This window comes from Cetorhinus maximus, chromosome 2 (assembly GCF_964194155.1).
Source record: "Cetorhinus maximus chromosome 2, sCetMax3.hap1.1, whole genome shotgun sequence".
Taxonomy (NCBI): domain Eukaryota; kingdom Metazoa; phylum Chordata; class Chondrichthyes; order Lamniformes; family Cetorhinidae; genus Cetorhinus; species Cetorhinus maximus.
Genome location: NC_135880.1, coordinates 222,241,219 through 222,261,382, shown reverse-complemented (window position 1 = coordinate 222,261,382; position 20,164 = coordinate 222,241,219). Strand labels below are relative to the sequence as shown.

Genomic DNA, 20,164 nt, shown 5'->3' with positions numbered 1-20,164 from the left:
CCTCACCCCCTCCCCGACCCACATACCTCACTCCCCTCCCCACCCCCCCTCCTCACCCACAATCCTCACCCACAATCCTCACCCCCCTCCCCTCCCCCCCTCCCCCCACCTCCTCCCCCCTCCCCACCCACATTCCTCACCCCCTCCCCACCCACAATCCTCACATCCTCACCCCCTCCCCACCCACATCCTCACCTCCCTCCCCACCCACAATCCTCACTCCCTCCCCACCCACAATCCTCACCCACATTCCTCACCCCCTCCCCACCCACAATCCTCACCCCCTCCCCACCCACAATCCTCACCCCTCCCCACCCACAATCCTCACTCCCTCCCCACCCACAATCCTCACCCCCTCCCCACCCACAATCCTCACCCCCTCCCCACCCACAATCCTCACCCACATTTCTCACCCCCTCCCCACCCACATTCCTCACCTCCTCCCCACCCACATTCCTCACCCCCTCCCCACCCACATTCCTCACCCCCTCCCCACCCACAATCCTCACCCCCTCCCCACCCACAATCCTCACCCCCTCCCCACCCACAATCCCTCACCCCCTCCCCACCCACAATCCTCACCCCCTCCCCACCCACAATCCTCACCCCCTCCCCACCCACAATCCTCACCCCCTCCCCACCCACAATCCTCACCCCCTCCCCACCCACAATCCTCACCTCCACCCCACCCACAATCCTCACCCCCTCCCCACCCCACAATCGTCACCCACATTCCTCACCCCCTCCCCACCCACAATCCTCAACCTCTCCCCACCTCCCCACCCACAATCCTCAACCCCTCCCCACCCACAATCCTCACCCCCTCCCCACCCACAATCTTCATGCAACTCAATATAGATTGTTCAATCCAAGTGAATATTCAAATCATGTTTGAGGGCAGATGTGGGACAATATTCCTTCTTTGCCAGTCTCAAGTCAGTGTAACCTCTTCCAGCTCTACAGTTTTCCAACAACTCTGTGCTCCTCCACATCTGGCCACATGAGCATCCATAATTTTAATCACTCCACTATTGGCAGCCGTGCCTTCAGCTGCCTGGGCCCTAAGCTCTGGAATTTCCACCCTAAACCTCTCAGTCTTTGCTTCTTTAAGACATCTGTAAAACTTACTTGACCAGGATTTTGATCAGCTGTCAAAATAGCTCCTTATGGATGTTTTACTATATTAAAAGGTGCTATATAGATGAAAGTTGTTGTTATACAATGGCAGACACCATGTAACAAATCTCCAACCAGAGAAAAGCCATTTTGTTGAATATTTTGAGGATGGACCGACCCCAGGAGCTGACATTCTCACTGTGTGGTTAGTCCACTTTTCTCAAACATTAAAACCTTCCTTCCGTGCTGCTGAGTGAAACTCTGGCACACACATGCTCAGAGCAATGTTTCTGCAAGAGTACAGAGCAAGCAGTATAACTGCTGCTGCTACCTGGCTAATACTCAGAGTGACTCATGCAGCATAACAGCAGCAAGGCTTCGGGTCCAAGGGACCAATTCCAAGTGACATTGCAGGTAGCTGGGGCTGGTCTGAACACTAAGCGGGCTGGACCATGAGAGGATTCAGGGTGGGTGCAGAACATGCAAGTGAACCAGTTCTCTACCCAGAGAATGCAGGACCCGTGGAATAGGTTGGGGCAGTGGATTCCAAGTCACTGAATCCTTTCTAATGAAGGCTGGATCTGTTTCTGGTTGGGATGAACATCACCTTGGCCAACAGGTTGGTGTCTTGTAATGTAAAGCAGGTCTGACGAGATATCCTGGACTAATTTAGATTGTCTAAGGGGGTCAGAGAGCAATTCCCTAGATTTATCTACCCGCATTTTGCCCTGGGTGACTAGTCTCTCCCTGCAGGTCACATGGTTTCTTTTTAGGTGCAGAGTGTAGCTATTATGATACACAATATGTCACAATGACATCAGAGAGGCAGGCTGCACCAGGTGGTCTTTTCCTCTCCATCATTGTTCATCTTTAAGACCGAAATATGCACACTGACACTCACTGGGGTACAGTTCCACACATACTGACTCATGAGGAAGGTAATATGGCTGCTCTGAGTTCCTCCAACCAGGTAAGTCCCCTCATCGCAGCTGCTGTTTTCTGAGTGATGCCAGGGTTCGTGTCTCACTGCCTGACACAGATACGTCTATCTCACCTTTGTTGGTGATCAGGGTTTCTGCCTGGGCCTCCTCATCACTGGGTGATCTGAAGAAAAAGAAAGAAATGCCAAAGGCGATCAGAACACCCTCGCATCAGGCTGGATTTCACTTGTTTTATGAAATTCATTTACTGTTGTTGCATTTATGGAGGTTGTCAGTGTCAGCACTCCCAGGACAGGTAAAGCACGGGGCGAGATATAGAGTAAAGCTCCCTCTACACTGTCCCCATCAAACACTCCCAGGACAGGTACAGCACGGGGCGAGATATAGAGTAAAGCTCCCTCTACACTGTCCCCATCAAACACTCCCAGGACAGGTACAGCACGGGGTTAGATACAGAGTAAAGCTCCCTCTACACTGTCCCAATCAAACACTCCCAGGACAGGTACAGCACGGGGTTAGATACAGAGTAAAGCTCCCTCTACACTGTCCCCATCAAACACTCCCAGGACAGGTACAGCATGGGGTTAGATACAGAGTAAAGCTCCCTCTACACTGTCCCCATCAAACACTCCTAGGACAGGTACAGCATGGGGTTAGATACAGAGTAAAGCTCCCTCTACACTGTCCAAATGCTTCCGGCCAATTATAAGTAAAGGAGTAATATCAGCCTACGTGACTGTTAAGAAGATATAATAATTCTCAGTGCTATTATAATTTATTGTAAAATAGACTAATAGTGGGATGTGTCTATATGTATGTGTCTGTTCGTGTGTGTGAGATTTAATTGAATTAGAGGCAGCTAGTCTGGGTGCTTTGATCTAAGAGAGGTTAGGTTTGAAATGTTCATTAGATAAACATGGGGTTGTTTAGAAACATCGGTGCCAAAGGAACATTTGCATTTTGAAATAAACCAGACTAGATTGTTTTCAAAGGAGGGGTGAAATGTGTCACCTAGACAAGTGAAGTTTAGAAACGGTGTGTTTATTTTTCCCAAAGATTACTGGTAAAACTTAGTGCTATGAGAGGGCTTTATTATCAGGGAGATAAAGTCCAAAGACATAGTGAAACAATGGGTATTTGTATTCAAAGAGAAAGATATGTATAAAGAAGGAGCAAGGGCTGTGTGTAAGGGGTGGCATTTTTAAGATCTTAGAAGTGTGTGAAAAGCCTTCAGCATCTATGCCTCGAGCTGCTGTCTTTAAGGGCTGAAGTTAAGAAAACTCACTTGAAATTCGACTTGTTCAGGGTATCATATTTCTTTGCCTGGGTCTTTTATAATCTGTGCATCTTACTGTTACCTTAACAAAAGTATAACTGGGAGTCAGATTGATGAGGGGATTTAGAAATTATCATAGTGGTAATTTGTAGATCTATGTATGTATTTAAAATCATTTCTCTTATTAATAAATGTTTAATCTAGTTTTAAAACACTATAAGATTTCGTGGTCTTATTACTACTGAATTCAAGGCACGCATCTCAAAAATTTATACAAATTGCAGAACAAGTTGTGGCAGTTGTTTCAAGTTTCCCTTTGGGATTTGAACAACTCAGTATTTACCATCAGCTGTGCCATAACAATCACGTGCAGGACTTAGTTACAATGCAGAAATAAATCAAAAGCTTTGAATAAACATATTTGACCGATTAACCTCATATCAGACATCATTATATCTCAGGGAGAATTTTCTGTAGCTTAATATCCCTGGTTACTCCTATGTTCAGACTGATCTCAGGCATCCAATTGGCACGTCATCTACAGCATTTTGGGGGAGAAAGTTCCAGATTTCCATTACGCTTTCTGGGAGAGAAGTACCTCCTAACATCACCCCTGAATGACCCTTCTCTAATTTTAATGCGATGCCCCTTTTTTCTCACTCCCCCACCAGAGGGAATAGTTACCCGTGTACAGACACAATGAAAGAGAGCGGTCAGCTGGTTGGTTCTGGGGACAGCAGTTTGGCTGTAAGACTCCACCCTGAGGCTGCCCTCCGAAGCCAAGCTTTGTCCATGATCCTTTTCCCAGCCATTGCCCTCCCCGCCTGCCCTGTGGCATTACCTGGCCTTCTGATTGAAGCTACATCGACACTTCCGACCTGCAAGAAAGGACAGAATTGAGACATGGTGGCAACAAAGCGAAGGATTATCCACCACAGATTTAAAACAGGATTAGTGTAAGCATCACCAGACCCTACTCACTCAAGATCAGCAGGATTCCAAGAGTAAAGAGAATGACAGCAAAGACCAGACCTCCGATTCGCAGAGTCTCATAATCTGCAAATAAGCCAACACAAATTGTCAGGTCCATAGAAATCCAGTAAGACTGGAGTAAACTTGGTGGGGGGCGGTGGGAGGTTGTGGTGGTGGCGTAGAGGAGGTGTCCCTCTGTGCATAGAATCAAGCAGTACAAAAAGACCATTCTGGCCAATGTGCCTTGTGCCAGCTCTCTGAACTAACCATCCAATTAGTCCCACACCCCCTGCACTTACCCTTCCAAACAAAAAGTGCCCTTCACCCACTTCCCTTTTGAAAGTCACTATTGAATCTGCTTCCACTGCTCTCTCAGGCAGTGAGTGTGTTAATGCATCGAGACTGTACAAAAATAATAAAACATCTCCCCACGATTATCGGAGCGGCTTCACTCCACTACCTCAGTGTGGTACTGAGTCCCACACGAGAGGATGGTAAGGCGTTTAACCCCTGAATTAGCTAACCTCAGCAGTGGCATGGGGTTGTACAACTGGGATTAGTGCCTTGACTCAAGAGGGAAGTCAGCTGGGATTTCCATCGCTGATCAGTCCGCTGCTGCCTGCAAACCTGGTGTTTTCCACTGCAGAAGCAGACAGGGACATCACAGACACAAAAATAAAAATAGCTGGAAGAACCCAGCAGGGCTGACAGCATCTGCGGAGAGGAACACAGTTAACGTTTCGAGTCCGTATGACTCTCCATCAGAACAGGGACATCGCAGGTTCAGTAGACCCAATTTTCTAAAACAAACTTCCACATTCAGGAATTGTGCCTTTGGGTTGGAAAGTTGCTGATATTGTTCCATTATTCAAGAAGGGAAGGAGAGAGAAACCAGAGACTGCCAGTTTCACATCAGTCAAGGGGAAGCTACTGAAATGCAGCATTGTTAGAGGGGCTCGGACAGAAGCAGAGAACTGGCAACCGAGTGCAAAAAAAGGATAAACTAATGATGCTGGTGAAATGGAAGACTGAGAAACAAATAAGTAAGTCACTCACCGTAATAAAACTCATCTTTCTCTTCAGGTGTAGGGTGTGGGGAAAAGAATACAAACATGTCAATTCAAGTGTCTCCTGCAGCCACAACAATTCTCTCCATGACTAATATCAGATGTGATGCCCAGAGCTGCTCACAGTGTCCCGGGTGTAAATCTAACTCTTAATTCAGGGGTAATAAGTGCCCCTTTCTGAAAGGGCATCACTAATAAACTATAAGAAAAACAAGCAAAACTATAGAGGAAACTTAACAAATTAAAGTAACATTACCAAGCGAGGATGATACCCTCTGGTGTCCACTGGTCATGGGAGCCTCAAGTGTACCGCCAGGTGCCATGTGCTCCCTCACCAGGGACACTAAGGTGCGGATGTAACTGTGGAAAAGAGGCAGACAGTCGGACGGAATGACCCCCCCGGACTGCTCGTTGCCTTGTCCTGTCGATGGCCAGGAGTGGTCTGACCAAGGCTTTGTATAGCTGAAGTATGATTTCTACCCTCTTGTATTCTAGTCCTCTAGATATTAAGACCAGCATCCATTAGCCTTTTTGATTATCTTCTGTAACTATACTTGACATTTTAAATGATTTGTGTACCTGGACCCCCAAGTCTCTTTGAACCTCCACTGCTTCTAGCTTTTATCATTTAGAACATAGAAACATCGGACTTAGGAGCAGGAATAGGTCATTCAGCCCTTCAAACCTGCTCCATCATCTAATAAGATCGTGGCTGATCTGGCTGTGGTCTCAGCTCCACTTTCCTGTTAATGCCCCCCCCCATAACCCTTGACTCCCTTGTCTATCAAAAATCTAACTCAGCCTTGAACAAAGTCAATGACCCAGCCTCACTTGGGAAGAGAATTCCACAGACTAATGACTCTGAGAGAAAAATTTCTTCTCATCCCCGTCTTAAACAGCAGACCTCTTATTTTTAAACCGTGTCCCCTGGTTCTAGTCTCTCCCACAGGTGGAAAAATCCTCCCGGTCGATCCACCCTATCAAGTCCCCTCAGGCTCTCCTATGTTTCAATAAGATTACCTCTCATTCTTCTAGACTCCAGTGGGTATTGGCCCAATCTGTTCAATGTTTCTTCATAGGATAAGCCCCTCAACCCAGGACTAAGTCAAGTAAGTCAACCTTCTCTGAACTGCCTCGATCGCAGCAGCCTAGAAAGCGGCCCATTCTTTAACAAGATATTATCTCACCAGGAGGAGATGTTTTAGATGATATTACCTTGTTAAAAGGCATAATTCATCACTCAGACAGGAACATTTCTCTCACCCCGCCCCCTACCAATTGGGAGAAAAAAGTTAACGGAACTCTTACCCATGTTAGTCGAATTTCCTGCCACTGGAAAGGAAAGGAATGAATTGTCAATCATCAGCAACAGAATTAAACGCACATTCTGAACATAGTTCAGCAGAATTCAATTTCGGATGGATCCCTCATAGAAACTCATAAAAACAAAGAGATAATCTACAAGCATTATTCTATACAACAGCCAAATCCTTACATTTGGATGGAATTAGAACTGAGTGCTTTTTCAGGAGAGGTCATTACTGTGCCACCTGATTCAATCTGCTGTCATTGATTTGATACAACAGAGAGACAGACAAACAGAGCTAGGCGTGTTATTATATTAGAAAAGTACAGAATACTTACGTTAGGGTCAGATCATGAGAGCGGAGTGGCTATTTCCCCTGACCGGGCGACATGTGTCACTGTACACCAAGTGACTCAAAACTGAAGCGATTTAGTACCAGAGAGACAAAGAGAGGGAGAGACATGAAGCGGTAGAGGAGACACACACACACAGAGAGATGGAAAGATAGAGACACACGTATGCAATATACTATATAAAATACACACAGAATACTCACATCCCCATGTGAGCACATTTCTAAAGGGAGAAGCCCAGGACTGTCGAGTGTAATTGTAGTGACACAAAGCAGACAAAGGCCGAGAGTAACAGACAGTTGGAGATGAAAAAACATCGGCAAAGAGGAATGTAAAGACACAGAGAGAAACAGCGAGGCAGAGAGATGTACAGAAGTGTCACAATTTGACACAGTAAAACTACCACATCTAGTGATCAAAATTCATATTTGGATGTTATCACATTCTGGGACAATGTAAAATAACATTTATTCACCGACACAGAGAAGACAAGATACTCACACACCACGTCCCTCACTCTAACACTGATACACCCCACGTCCCTCACTTCAACATTGATACGCCCCACGTCCCTCACTCTAACACTGATACAGCCCCACATCCCTCACTCTAACACTGATACGCCCCACGTCCCTCACTCTAACACTGATACGCCCCACGTCCCTCACTCTAACACTGATACAGCCCCGCGTCCCTCACTCTAACACTGATACGCCCCACGTCCCTCACTCTAACACTGATACGCCCCACGTCCCTCACTCTAACACTGATACACCCCCACGTCCCTCACTCTAACACTGATACAGCCCCACGTCCCTCACTCTAACACTGATACAGCCCCACGTCCCTCACTCTAACACTGATACAGCCCCACGTCCCTCACTCTAACACTGATACGCCTCACGTCCCTCACTCTAACACTGATACACCCCCACGTCCCTCACTCTAACACTGATAAACCCCACGTCCCTCACTCCAACACTGATACACCCCCACGTCCCTCACTCTAACACTGATACACCCCCACGTCCCTCACTCCAACACTGATACAGCCCCACGTCCCTCACTCTAACACTGATACAGCCCCACGTCCCTCACTCTAACACTGATACACCCCACGTCCCACATTCTAACACTGATACGCCCCACGTCCCTCACTCTAACACTGATACAGCCCCACGTCCCTCACTCTAACACTGATACGCCCCACGTCCCTCACTCCAACACTGATACAGCCCCACGTCCCTCACTCTAACACTGATACAGCCCCACGTCCCTCACTCTAACACTGATACACCCCACGTCCCTCATTCTAACACTGATACGCCCCACGTCCCTCACTCTAACACTGATACAGCCCCACGTCCCTCACTCTAACACTGATACGCCCCACGTCCCTCACTCTAACACTGATACAGCCCCACGTCCCTCACTCTAACACTGATACACCCCCACGTCCCTCACTCTAACACTGATACAGCCCCGCGTCCCTCACTCTAACACTGATACAGCCCCACGTCCCTCACTCTAACACTGATACAGCCCCACGTCCCTCACTCTAACACTGATACACCCCCACGTCCCTCACTCTAACACTGATAAACCCCACGTCCCTCACTCTAATACTGATACAGCCCCACGTCCCTCACTCTAACACTGATACACCCCCACGTCCCTCACTCCAACACTGATACAGCCCCACGTCCCTCACTCTAACACTGATAAACCCCACGTCCCTCACTCTAACACTGATACAGCCCCACATCCCTCACTCTAACACTGATACGCCCCACGTCCCTCACTCTAACACTGATACAGCCCCACGTCCCTCACTCTAACACTGATACGCCTCACGTCCCTCACTCTAACACTCATCCGCCCCACATCCCTCAATCTAACACTGATACGCCTCACGTCCCTCACTCTGACACTGATACGCCCCACGTCCCTCACTCTAACACTGATACACCCCACGTCCCTCACTCTAACACTGATACGCCCCACGTCCCTCACTCTAACACTGATACACCCCACGTCCCTCACTCTAACACTGATACGCCCCACGTCCCTCACTCTAACACTGATACGCTCCACGTCCCTCACTCTAACACTGATACGCCCCACGTCCCTCACTCTAACACTGATACGCCCCACGTCCCTCACTCTAACACTGATACGCCCCATGCAGCTCACTATAAAATTGATATACCCCATACCCCTCACTGTAGCATTGATACATCCCGCACTGTAACACAGATACACCCCTCACTGTAACACTGATACACCCCTCACTGTAGCACTGATACATCCCGCACTGTAACACAGATACACCCATCACTGTAACACTGATACACCCCTCACTGTAACACTGATACACCCCTCACTGTAACTCTGATACACCCATCACTGTAACACTGATACACTCACCACTGTAACACTGATACACCCATCACTGTAACACTGATACACCCATCACTGTAACACTGATACACCCATCACTGTAACACTGATACACCCATCACTGTAACACTGATACACCCCTCACTGTAACACTGATACACCCATCACTGTAACACTGATACACCCCTCACTGTAAAACTGATACACCCCTCACTGTAACACTGATACACCCCTCACTGTAACACTGATACACCCCTCACTGTAACACAGATACACCCCTCACTGTAACACTGATACACCCCTCACTGTAACACTGATACACCCATCACTGTAACACTGATACACCCCTCACTGTAACACTGATACACCCCTCACTGTAACACTGATACACCCCTCACTGTAACACTGATACACCGCTCACTGTAACACTGATACACCCATCACTGTAACACTGATACACCCCTCACTGTAACACTGATACACCCCTCACTGTAACACTGATACACCCCTCACTGTAACACTGATACACCCCTCACTGTAACATTTATACACCCATCAATGTAACACTGATACACCTCACACCCCTCACTGTAACACTGATACACCCCTCACTGTAACACTGATACACCCCTCACTGTAACACTGATACACCCCTCACTGTAACACTGATACACCCATCACTGTAACACTGATACACCTATCACTGTAACACTGATACACCCATCAATGTAACACTGATACACCCATCACTGTAACACTGATACACCCCTCACTGTAACACTGATACACCCCTCACTGTAACACTGATACACCCCTCACTGTAACACTGATACACCCCTCACTGTAACACTGATACACCCCTCACTGTAACTCTGATACACCCATCACTGTAACACTGATACACCCACCACTGTAACACTGATACACCCATCACTGTAACACTGATACACCCATCACTGTAACACTGATACACCCCGCACCCCTCACTGTAACACTGATACACTCCGTACCCCTCACTGTAACACTGATACTCCCCGCACCCCTCACTGTAACACTGATACACCCCACGCCCCTCACTATATCACTGATACTCCCCGCGCCCCTCACTGTATCACTGATACTCCCCGCGCCCCTCACTGTAGCACTGATACACCCCGCACCCCTCACTGTAACACTGATACACCCCGCACCCCTCACTGTAACAGTGATACTCCCCGCACCCCTCACTGTAACACTGATACACCCCGCGCCCCTCACTGTAACACTGATACACCCCGCGCCCCTCACTGTAGCACTGATACATCCCGCACTGTAACACAGATACACCCCTCACTGTAACACTGATACACCCCTCACTGTAACACTGATACACCCCGCACCCCTCACTGTAACACTGATACACCCCGCGCCCCTCACTGTAGCACTGATACACCCCGCACCCCTGACTGTAACACTGATACACCCCGCGCCCCTCACTTTAACACTGATACACCCCGCACCCCTCACTGTAACACTGATACTCCCCGCACCCCTCACTGTAACACTGGTACACCCCGCGCCCCTCACTGTAACACTGATACACCCCGCACCCCTCACTGTAACACTGATACTCCCCACGCCCCTCACTGTAACACTGATACACCCCGCGCCCCTCACTGTAACACTGGTACACCCCGTGCCCCTCACTGTAACACTGATACTCCCCGCACCCCTCACTGTAACACTGATACTCCCCACGCCCCTCACTGTAACACTGATACTCCCCACGCCCCTCACTGTAACACTGATACTCCCCACGCCCCTCACTGTAACACTGATACTCCCCGCGCCCCTCAATGTAACACTGATACTCCCCGCACCCCTCACTGTAACACTGGTACATGCCGCACCCCTCACTGTAACACTGATACTCCCCACGCCCCTCACTGTAACACTGGTACATGCCGCACCCCTCACTGTAACACTGATCCAGAGAAGAGTTTGAGTGCCCAACATCTGATCTGAACGTGCCAGTTAAGTTTATAAGGGCTGCCATATCCTAGCCTTGTGGAATGAAGCCGGAACAGTAATCATGGAGGTTTCAGCGTGTGTGCGGGGATCTGTCAGTGTTTATGTGCTCAGAGACCACAGGCCTGGAGATTTGTTTTTCACACATGGGAACCCGATCTGGTGATGACAGGACAAGAGCTGCCAGTCCTCCCGCCAAGAGCAAATTGGACTGGAGATTTCCCAGCTTGCAGTTACCTTGTGTAAATCACTTACCAGCCAGATGAACAAGCCCACAGCACAGAACAAACATGCACGCTTCCATGGTGTCTGGAAAAGAAATAAAACAGGGAAGTAGAATTTCTAGCACAGGTAAACTTGCCTCAACTGAGTTGCAGTCTGGGCCTGGAGAGTTCTGATGGTTTTTGGTTGCTTCAACCCATCTTCTGCCAGTTGGCACCCAGAAAGGACAAAAGTGATTTGAAACACCACAATAAAATATCTGTCTGCATTACTGGGGAAATAAGACAGCAGCTTAGCTCTATAGTCACTGATAATGGGCAGATTGGTTCAATGTATCACGTCCCATACAAATCCAACTCTCCAGGAATTATTCTGCAGTCTTCAGGAATCGAAGATTAATTTTCAGTACCTGCTACAAGCAAAACCCCGGAAATAAATCATCATTAGCACGATGAAAAAAATGTGCATTTTTTAATATTACTTTTGATTTATTTGTCACAAACATATAAAATGGGGAAATAGGGTTGGCTTGACGGTCAAAAAATCATCCAATCAGATAATGAAGAGTCTGTTTGCGTTCTGATTGGTTGTGGAAGGCTGATGCTGGGTATTTTGGGTGATAAATAGCTGACAACTGAGGGGGTGACTCAGTGTATAAAAGCATCAACAGTGGTACCAGTAGGTTTAGACACGAAGGCTTCAGTCTCGATCTCCAGCCTGAGTTGGCTGCAGTGCTGGTTGAGGGTCCTGCAATGACCAACTTGAGGGAGCGTTCAGCTCCTGGGCACCAAGTCCCACAGGAAAGCGGCCAGTGTGTTGGAAGATGGGACTGAGTTTGGGAGTAACACCCCGCATAGTCAGATGGTCAGGAAGGCTGTCGAAACTCATTGTCTGGGTGAAAGAATGACTCCTGTTAGGGCGGGTACCAGACAGCAGCTGATGTCCATGGAACTGTCTGGCAGTAATGAGTCAGCACCCTCCGGAGAGGAGAAAGCACTGGAAGATCACAAACAAAAGCTATCCCATATTCTAGGCTGACACTTCTGTGAAGTACTGAGGGGACCCTTATTGAACAGTCAAGGATCCCATCTTGTAGATTGGACCTTAATCTGAAGCCTCTTCTACCTACTCTGCATTTGAAGAGTTATGAGGTGGTCTTGGCCAAACTTTTTCCATCAAAAACAGATAATCTGGATCATTGAGGACATAAGAAATAGGAGTAGGCCATCTGCCCCCTCCATTATTCAGCAAGACCATGGCTAATCTTCTACCTCAACTTCAATTTCCCCCTCTATACCCATTTCCCTTGATTCGACTGCTCGTGATCGCCTGCTTTACCCTATCGCACAAATAAAGATCTATCCGTTGAGTGCAGGGCTTTTAATTTTCTTTATTGTTTCATGGGATGTGGGCATCACTGGCAAGGCCAGCATTTGTTGCCCATCCCTAACTGCTCTAGAGCTGAGTGGCTGAATGTCAGTAAGGGAGGTGCTACATCGTTAGAGGTACTATCCTTCGGATGAGGTACTAAACCATGGCCTGCTATCTGATTCAAAAACAAAAATACCTGGAAATACTCAGCAGTGTGCCAAAGTTGCACAACACTCAGAAAAAAATTCTCCTCATCTCTGCCCTAAAAGGGGGACCCCTAATTTTAAAACTGCACCCCCTCATTCTGGACTCCCTTACAAGAGGAAACATCATTTCCATGTCCATCTTGTCAAACAGCATGGACCAGCCGTTGTTCGCAATGGGCAGGGTACAGACTGTACCCAACCAGCCCGTGCTTGCAAAACTCAAAATACAGTGTCCAGCATTAGATGTGATTCCGCGATTGGACAACAGTTACTAAATAATCCTCAGGGTGGTAAGAATTACGCTGACAACCAATTAAACATTGTCAGACGGACTCACAATGTGGCACGTGTGCGTGTAGTGGAAGCTGCGTATATTAATACACGGGGCCCTGATCTTCGCAGACAGAAAAAACATGTACACACATTATGTCTGTTTCAGCTAAACAAAATGAGTGACAACCATTCACTGACTCATTCCTCAGGGCAATGTCTTGACCAATCAGGGTCAAGCTGCCTAGTTTAAATTTCAAACAATGCTTGGCAGTTAACTGTCAATCACCATCAGTGGTGCATTCTCCATGGCAATGCTACTTGCCAACCAGCACTCTCTTCACATACAGTACAAATTGTTGTTTTCCCCTCATATTGGTAATCTTGCGAGTGAGCTAATGAGTGCAAGAGGAAAAGCTTCGACATGTCTCTTTTTTCAGCAATACTCAAGAAATGTTACGTTCTTCTCCTCTTCAAGGTAAACTTATCATATACAAGGATTGGTGAAACAATAATGTGGGTTCTTTATTTGAAGATAAGACTGTATAGAGATAGTATTAACTGGCAGGGCAAATATGGCACATGTGAACTCTACTCCTGCTACTTGCAAACTGCCCACAAGTCATGGGAGTAATACATCATATCCTGTCGAGGTGATAATGATTGACATTAGTTTAAGAAATGCTCCCTTTAGGGTACATGTGTCTGATATCATAACATCCTCCTTTTTTCTAAAAGTTTGCCTTTAAAGAATCAAACTATGTACATGACATCAAAAGAAAATAACATTGCGTCTGCATGAACTCAAACACAGAGCAATACATTTACAAGTCTCTGACATGTATCAGTGGTTTGCTTATCCATCCAGCTATAGTTACGGTGATCTTTGCTGGAGGTAGCTGTGCCTTTTCAGAATGTAGGTTAGGGATGCTCTGTTTGTGCTGCGTCTTACACCATGTTCTAGTTGCAACAGGACAGCTTGGTGTTTCTGGTTATGGTATTGTTCAGGTCTGGCATCTATCTTGTTGCGCTGTCATGCCATTTGGTGTTCTTACTTGATACGATTATGGTTCTGGACAAATGCTGCTGATTTCTGTTGGATTCCAGATGCTATCCATTTGGACTTGAACTTTCTGTCCGATGTTCAGATTGGGTCATTTTTACTTATTCATTCATGGGATGTGGGCATCGCTGGCTGGGCCAGCATTTATTGCCCATTCCTAATTGCCCTTGAGAAGGTGGTGGTGAGCTGCCTTCTTGAACTGCTGCAGTCCCTGTAGTGTAGGTACACCCACAGTGCTGTTAGGGAGGGAGTTCCAGGATTTTGATCCAGCGACAGTGAAGGAACGGCGATATATTTCCAAGTCAGAATGGTGTGTGATTTGCAGGGGAACTTGCAGGTTGTGGTGTTCCCATCTATCTGCTGCCCTTGTCCTTCTAGATGGTAGTGATCGTGGGTTTGGAAGGCACTGCCTAAGGAGCCTTGGTGAATAACTGCAGTGCATCTTGTAGATGGTACACACTGCTGCTACTGTGCGTCGGTGGTGGAGGGAGTGAATGTTTGTGGATGTGGTGCAAATCAAGCGGGCTGCTTTGTCCTGGATAGTGTCAAACATTCTTGAGTGTTGTTGGAGCTGCACTCATCCAGGCAAGTGGGGAGTATTCCATCACACTCCTGACTTTGTGCCTTGTAGATGGTGGACAGGCTTTGGGGAGTCAGTAGGTGAGTTACTCGTCGCAGGATTCCCAGCCTCTGACCTACTCTTGTAGCCACAGTATTTATATGACTGGTCCAGTTCAGTTTCTGGTCAGTGGTAACACTGTGGGTGTACTTACACCACATGCAGCAGTTCAAGAAGGCAGCTCACCACCACATTCTCAAGGACAATTAGGGATGGGCAATAAATGCTGGCCCAGCCAGCGAAGCCCACATCATGTAAATGAATAGAAAAAAATGTTACCCCCCCAACAACCTGAGCTTTTATTTTCCACAATAACCTTTGATGTGGCACCTTATCAAATACCTTCTGGAAATCTAATCCACAGCACATGTTACTTCTTCAAAGAACTCCAATAAATTGGTTAAACATGATTTCCCTTTCACAAAACCAGGTCTTTTTAAAAATTGAATGGATGCCTTGATTGCTGATCCCTATTGCTGTGGGTCTGGAGTCACATGTAAGCCAGGCCAGTAAGGACAGCAGATTTCCTTCCCTAAAGGACATTAGGAAACCAGATGGATTTTTGGAACAATCGGCAATAGTTTCATGGTCATCCAGATTTTTTTTTTATTGAATTCAAGTTTCGCCATGGTGGGATTTGAACCCAGGTCCCCAGAGCATTACTCTGGGTCTCTCGAATACTAGTCCAGTGACAACACCGCCATGCCACCACCTCTGGCTGAATACCTTGGATTTTTCCAAGTGCCCTGCTATAACATCTTTAATATTAGCTTCTAACATTTTCCATATGACAGATGTTAAGCCAGCTGGCCTGTACTTTCCTGCTTTCTGTCTCCCTTGATGAATAAAGGAGTTACATTCACTATTTTCCAATGTAATGGAACCTTCCCCAAATCTAGGGAAATTTGGAAAATTAAGACCAACGCACCAACTAACTCACTAGCCACTTCTTTTAAGTCCCTAGGATAAAATCCATCAGGACTCGGGGATTTGTCAGTCCGCAGCTCCAACGATTTGCTCAGTACCACTTCCCTGGTAATTGTAATTTTCTTGAGTTCTTCCCTCCCTTCCATTTCCTGATTTACAATTACTTCTCAGTTGTTATTTGTATCCTGTCCAGTGAAGACCAATGCAAAATACCTTATCAATTCATCTTCCATCTCCTTATTTTCTATTATTAATTCCCCAGACTCACTTCCTATAGGACCAACACTTACTTTATTAACTCTTTTCAGATTTAAAACTCTACAGAAACTCTTACCATCCGTTGTTTTTTATATTCTGTCCAATCTTCTGACCTGCCACCCATATTTGTGCAATTATATGCTTTTTCTTTAAATCTGAGACTATCTTTAAATTTTTAGTTAACCACAGATGCGGGTCCTCCCCTTGGAATTTTTCTTTCTCGTTGGAATGTATCTATTCTGTGTATTCTGAAATATCCCCTGCAATGTCTGTCACTGCACCTCTATTGACCTATCCCTTAAGTAAGAGTGGCTTGGTAGCGCTATTACTGACCGAGCTGGCCGAGTCCTAAAGGGCATAGCTGCTAGGCTGGGTCTGCGGCAGGTGGTGAGGGAACCAAGAGGGAAAAACATACTTGACCTCATCCTCACCAAACTGCCTGCTGCAGATGCATCTGTCCATGACAGTAGCGGTAGGAGTGACCACCTCACAGTCCTTGTGGGGACGAAGTCCTGGCTTCACATTGAGGACAATCTCCATCGTGTTGTGTGGCACGTCAAACAGATCTAGCAACTCAAGACTGAGCAACTATGAGGCGCTGTGGGCCTTCAGCAACAGCAGAATTGTACACTAACACAATCTGTAACCTCATGGCCCGGAATATCCCCCATTCTGTCATTACCATCATGCTAGAGGATCAACCCTGGTTCAATGAAGAGTGCAGGACAGCATGATAGGAGCAGCACCAGGCATACCTAAAAATGAGGTGTTAACCTGGTGAAGCTACAACACAGGACTACTTGTACCAAACAGCACAAGCAGAAAGTGATAGACAGAGCTATGCGATTCTACAACCAACGGATCAGATCTAAGCTCTGCAGTCCTGCCACATCCAGTTGTGAATGGTGGTGGACAATTAAACAACTCACTAGAGGAGGAGGCTCCACAAATATCCCCATCCTCAATGATGGAGGAGCCCAGCACATCAGTGCAAAAGATAAGGCTAAAGCATTTGCAACAATCTTCAGCCAGAAGTGCCGAGTGGATGATCCATCTCGGCCTCCTCCGTAAATCTCCAGCATCACAGATGCCAGTCTTCAGCCAATTCGATTCACTCCACGTGATATCAAGAAATGACTGAAGGCAAAGGAGACTGTAAAGGTTATGGGCCCTGACAATATTCCGGCAATAATACTGAAGATTTGTGCTCCAGAACTTGCCACGCCACTAGCCAAGCTGTTCCAGTACAGCTACAGCACTGGCATCTACTTAGCTATGTGGAAAATTGCCCAGGTATGTCCTGTACACAAAAAGCAGGACAAATCCAACCTGGCCAATTACCGCCCCATCAGTCTACTCTCCATCATCAGTAAAGTGATGGAAAGGGTTATCAACAGTGCTATCAAACGGCACTTGCTTAGCAATAACCTGCTCACTGACGCCCAGTTTGGATTCCACCAGGGTCACTTAGCTCCTGACCTCATTACAGCCTTGGTTCAAACATGGACAAAAAGTGCTGAACTCCGGAGGTGAGGTGAGAGTGACTGCCCTTGACATCAAGGCAGCATTTGACCGAGTGTGGCATCAAGGAGCCCTAGCAAAACTGGAGTCAATGGGAATCAGGAGGAAAACTCTCTGCTGGTTGGAATCATACCTAGCATAAAGAAAGATGGTTGTGGTTGTTGGAGGTCAGTCATCTCAGCTCCAGGACATCACTGCAGGAGTTCCTCAGGGTAGTGTCCTAGGCCCAACTATCTTCAGCTGCTTCATCAATGACTTTCCTTCCATCATAAGGTCAGAAGTGGGGATGTTCGCTGATGATTGCACAATGTTCAGCACCATTCGCGACGCCTCAGATACTGAAGCAGTCCATGTTCAAATGCAGCAAGATCCGGACAATATCCAGGCTTGGGCTGACAAGTGGCAAGTAACATTCGCGCCAAACAAGTGTCAGGAAGTGACCATCTCCAACAAGAGAGAATCTAACCCCTTTGATCTTCAATGGCATTACCATTGCTGAATATCCCATTATCAACATCCTATAGGTTACCATTGACCAGAAATTGAACTGGACTAGCCATATAAATACTGTGACTACAAGAGCAGGTCAGAGGCTAGGAATCCTGCGGCGAGTAACTCACTGCCTGACTCCCCAAAGCCTGTCCACCATCTACAAGGCACAAGTCAGGAGTGCGATGGAATATTCTCCACTTGCCCTGGATGAGTGCAGCTCCCACAACACTCAAGAAGCTTGACACCATCCAGGACAAAGCAATCTATTGGTTATCACCCCATCCACAAATATTCACTCCCTCCACCACCAATAACAGCAGTGTGTACCATCTACAAGATGCACTGCAAAGAATCCCCAAGGCTCCTTAGGCAGCACCGTCCAAACTCATGACCACTACCAACTAGAAGGACAAGGGCAGCAGATAGATGGGAACACCACCACCTGGAAGTTCCCTTTCAAGTCACTCACCATCCTGACTTGGAAATATATCACCATTCCTTCACTGTCGCTGAGTCAAAATCCTGGAACTCCCTCCCTAACAGCACTGTGGGTGTACCTACACCACATGGACTGCAGCAGTTCAAGAAGGCAGCTCACCACCACTTACTAAAGGACAATTAGGGATGGGCAATAAATGCTTTCTTAGCCAGTGAAGCCCACATCCCGTGAATGAATGAAAAAATGCATTTCATGTCACAGCAACTTGGATCTTTAAAGTCTCTCTAAATTTTAGGATGAAGGGAATGACAGGAAATTAGGAACGTGAGAAGGCCATTCAGCCCTTCAATTAGATCATGGCTGTCATGCATCTTAACTCCATCTGCCTACTTTGGTTCTGTAACCTTCAACCCCTTGCATAACAAAGACCTATCAATCTCAGTTTTGAAATGTTTAATTGACCCCCCCAGCACCCCCAACCTCAGAGTTCTTTTTGGGGGGACAGAGTTTCAGGTTTCCAGAGTTCCAGGTTTCTACTTCCTTATGTGCAGAACGATTTCCTGACATCACCCTTGAATGGCCCAGCTCCAATTTTAGGGTTATACCCCCTTGTTCTGAACTCCATCCCCAAACTGACCCAACTCCCCCAAACCACCGCCAGAAACTATAATTTAAAAAGCCTCAATTCGATCACCCCTTAAATCTTCTATGGGAGTGTTTGATAGGGACAGTGTAGAGGGAGCTTTGCTCTGCACCTAACTTGTGCTGTACCTGCCCTGGGAGTGTTTGATGGGACATTGCAGAGAGGGGTTAGAGGTTAAATATCAAATTGGATATCTTGTTCATCACCTAAAATAGGGCCTCAAGTTGAGGACATCACTGGAATTGGTCAATTAAAGACACACATCAGCATAATTCCTTGTATTGTGCTTTCTCTTAATGTTTGACAAAATATTCTTTTCTAGAATGTTCTGGGTGTAATTTTTTTTGCATTTGCAAGAGGACATTTCAAATTACAGAGGAGATGCATCAAGGACACAGCAGAAAATTACAGAGAGGATCAGTTTGTGTACATGAAAAGGCCGATTAGGCTGGGAGACCATTGTATCTTCACTTGACTGAGCTCAAAGTACTGAATTAGAATGCCACGATTCATGAGCGATGGAATAGTCTCCTCAACTATTCCAAAGGAGCCATCAATTTTTTTAAATAAGAAAAATGACTTGGCTTTTTGCCCAGACTCAACTCAATGATAAAACTGCTTCAGTTCAGTGCCTTCATTATTAACAGCCTTCACCTGTGGCATATGAACAGAGCACTATCCCTCTAGGATTGTCC

General features: G+C 46.8%; 1 protein-coding gene across 1 annotated transcript in view; it reads right to left on the bottom strand.

Moving 5' to 3' along the window:
• fxyd6 (FXYD domain containing ion transport regulator 6) overlaps positions 1-20,164 on the bottom strand; it is a 63,274-nt gene that overhangs the window by 21,776 nt on the left and 21,334 nt on the right. The window contains exons 2-7 of the mRNA XM_078557171.1: positions 11,694-11,749; positions 6,681-6,704; positions 5,362-5,382; positions 4,315-4,389; positions 4,175-4,211; positions 2,171-2,220 (exon numbers count right to left, since the gene is read on the bottom strand). Coding sequence (XP_078413297.1) covers positions 2,171-2,220; positions 4,175-4,211; positions 4,315-4,389; positions 5,362-5,382; positions 6,681-6,704; positions 11,694-11,742 — 256 coding nt within the window. The 5' untranslated portion in view covers positions 11,743-11,749. The remainder of the gene's footprint in view (positions 1-2,170; positions 2,221-4,174; positions 4,212-4,314; positions 4,390-5,361; positions 5,383-6,680; positions 6,705-11,693; positions 11,750-20,164) is intronic.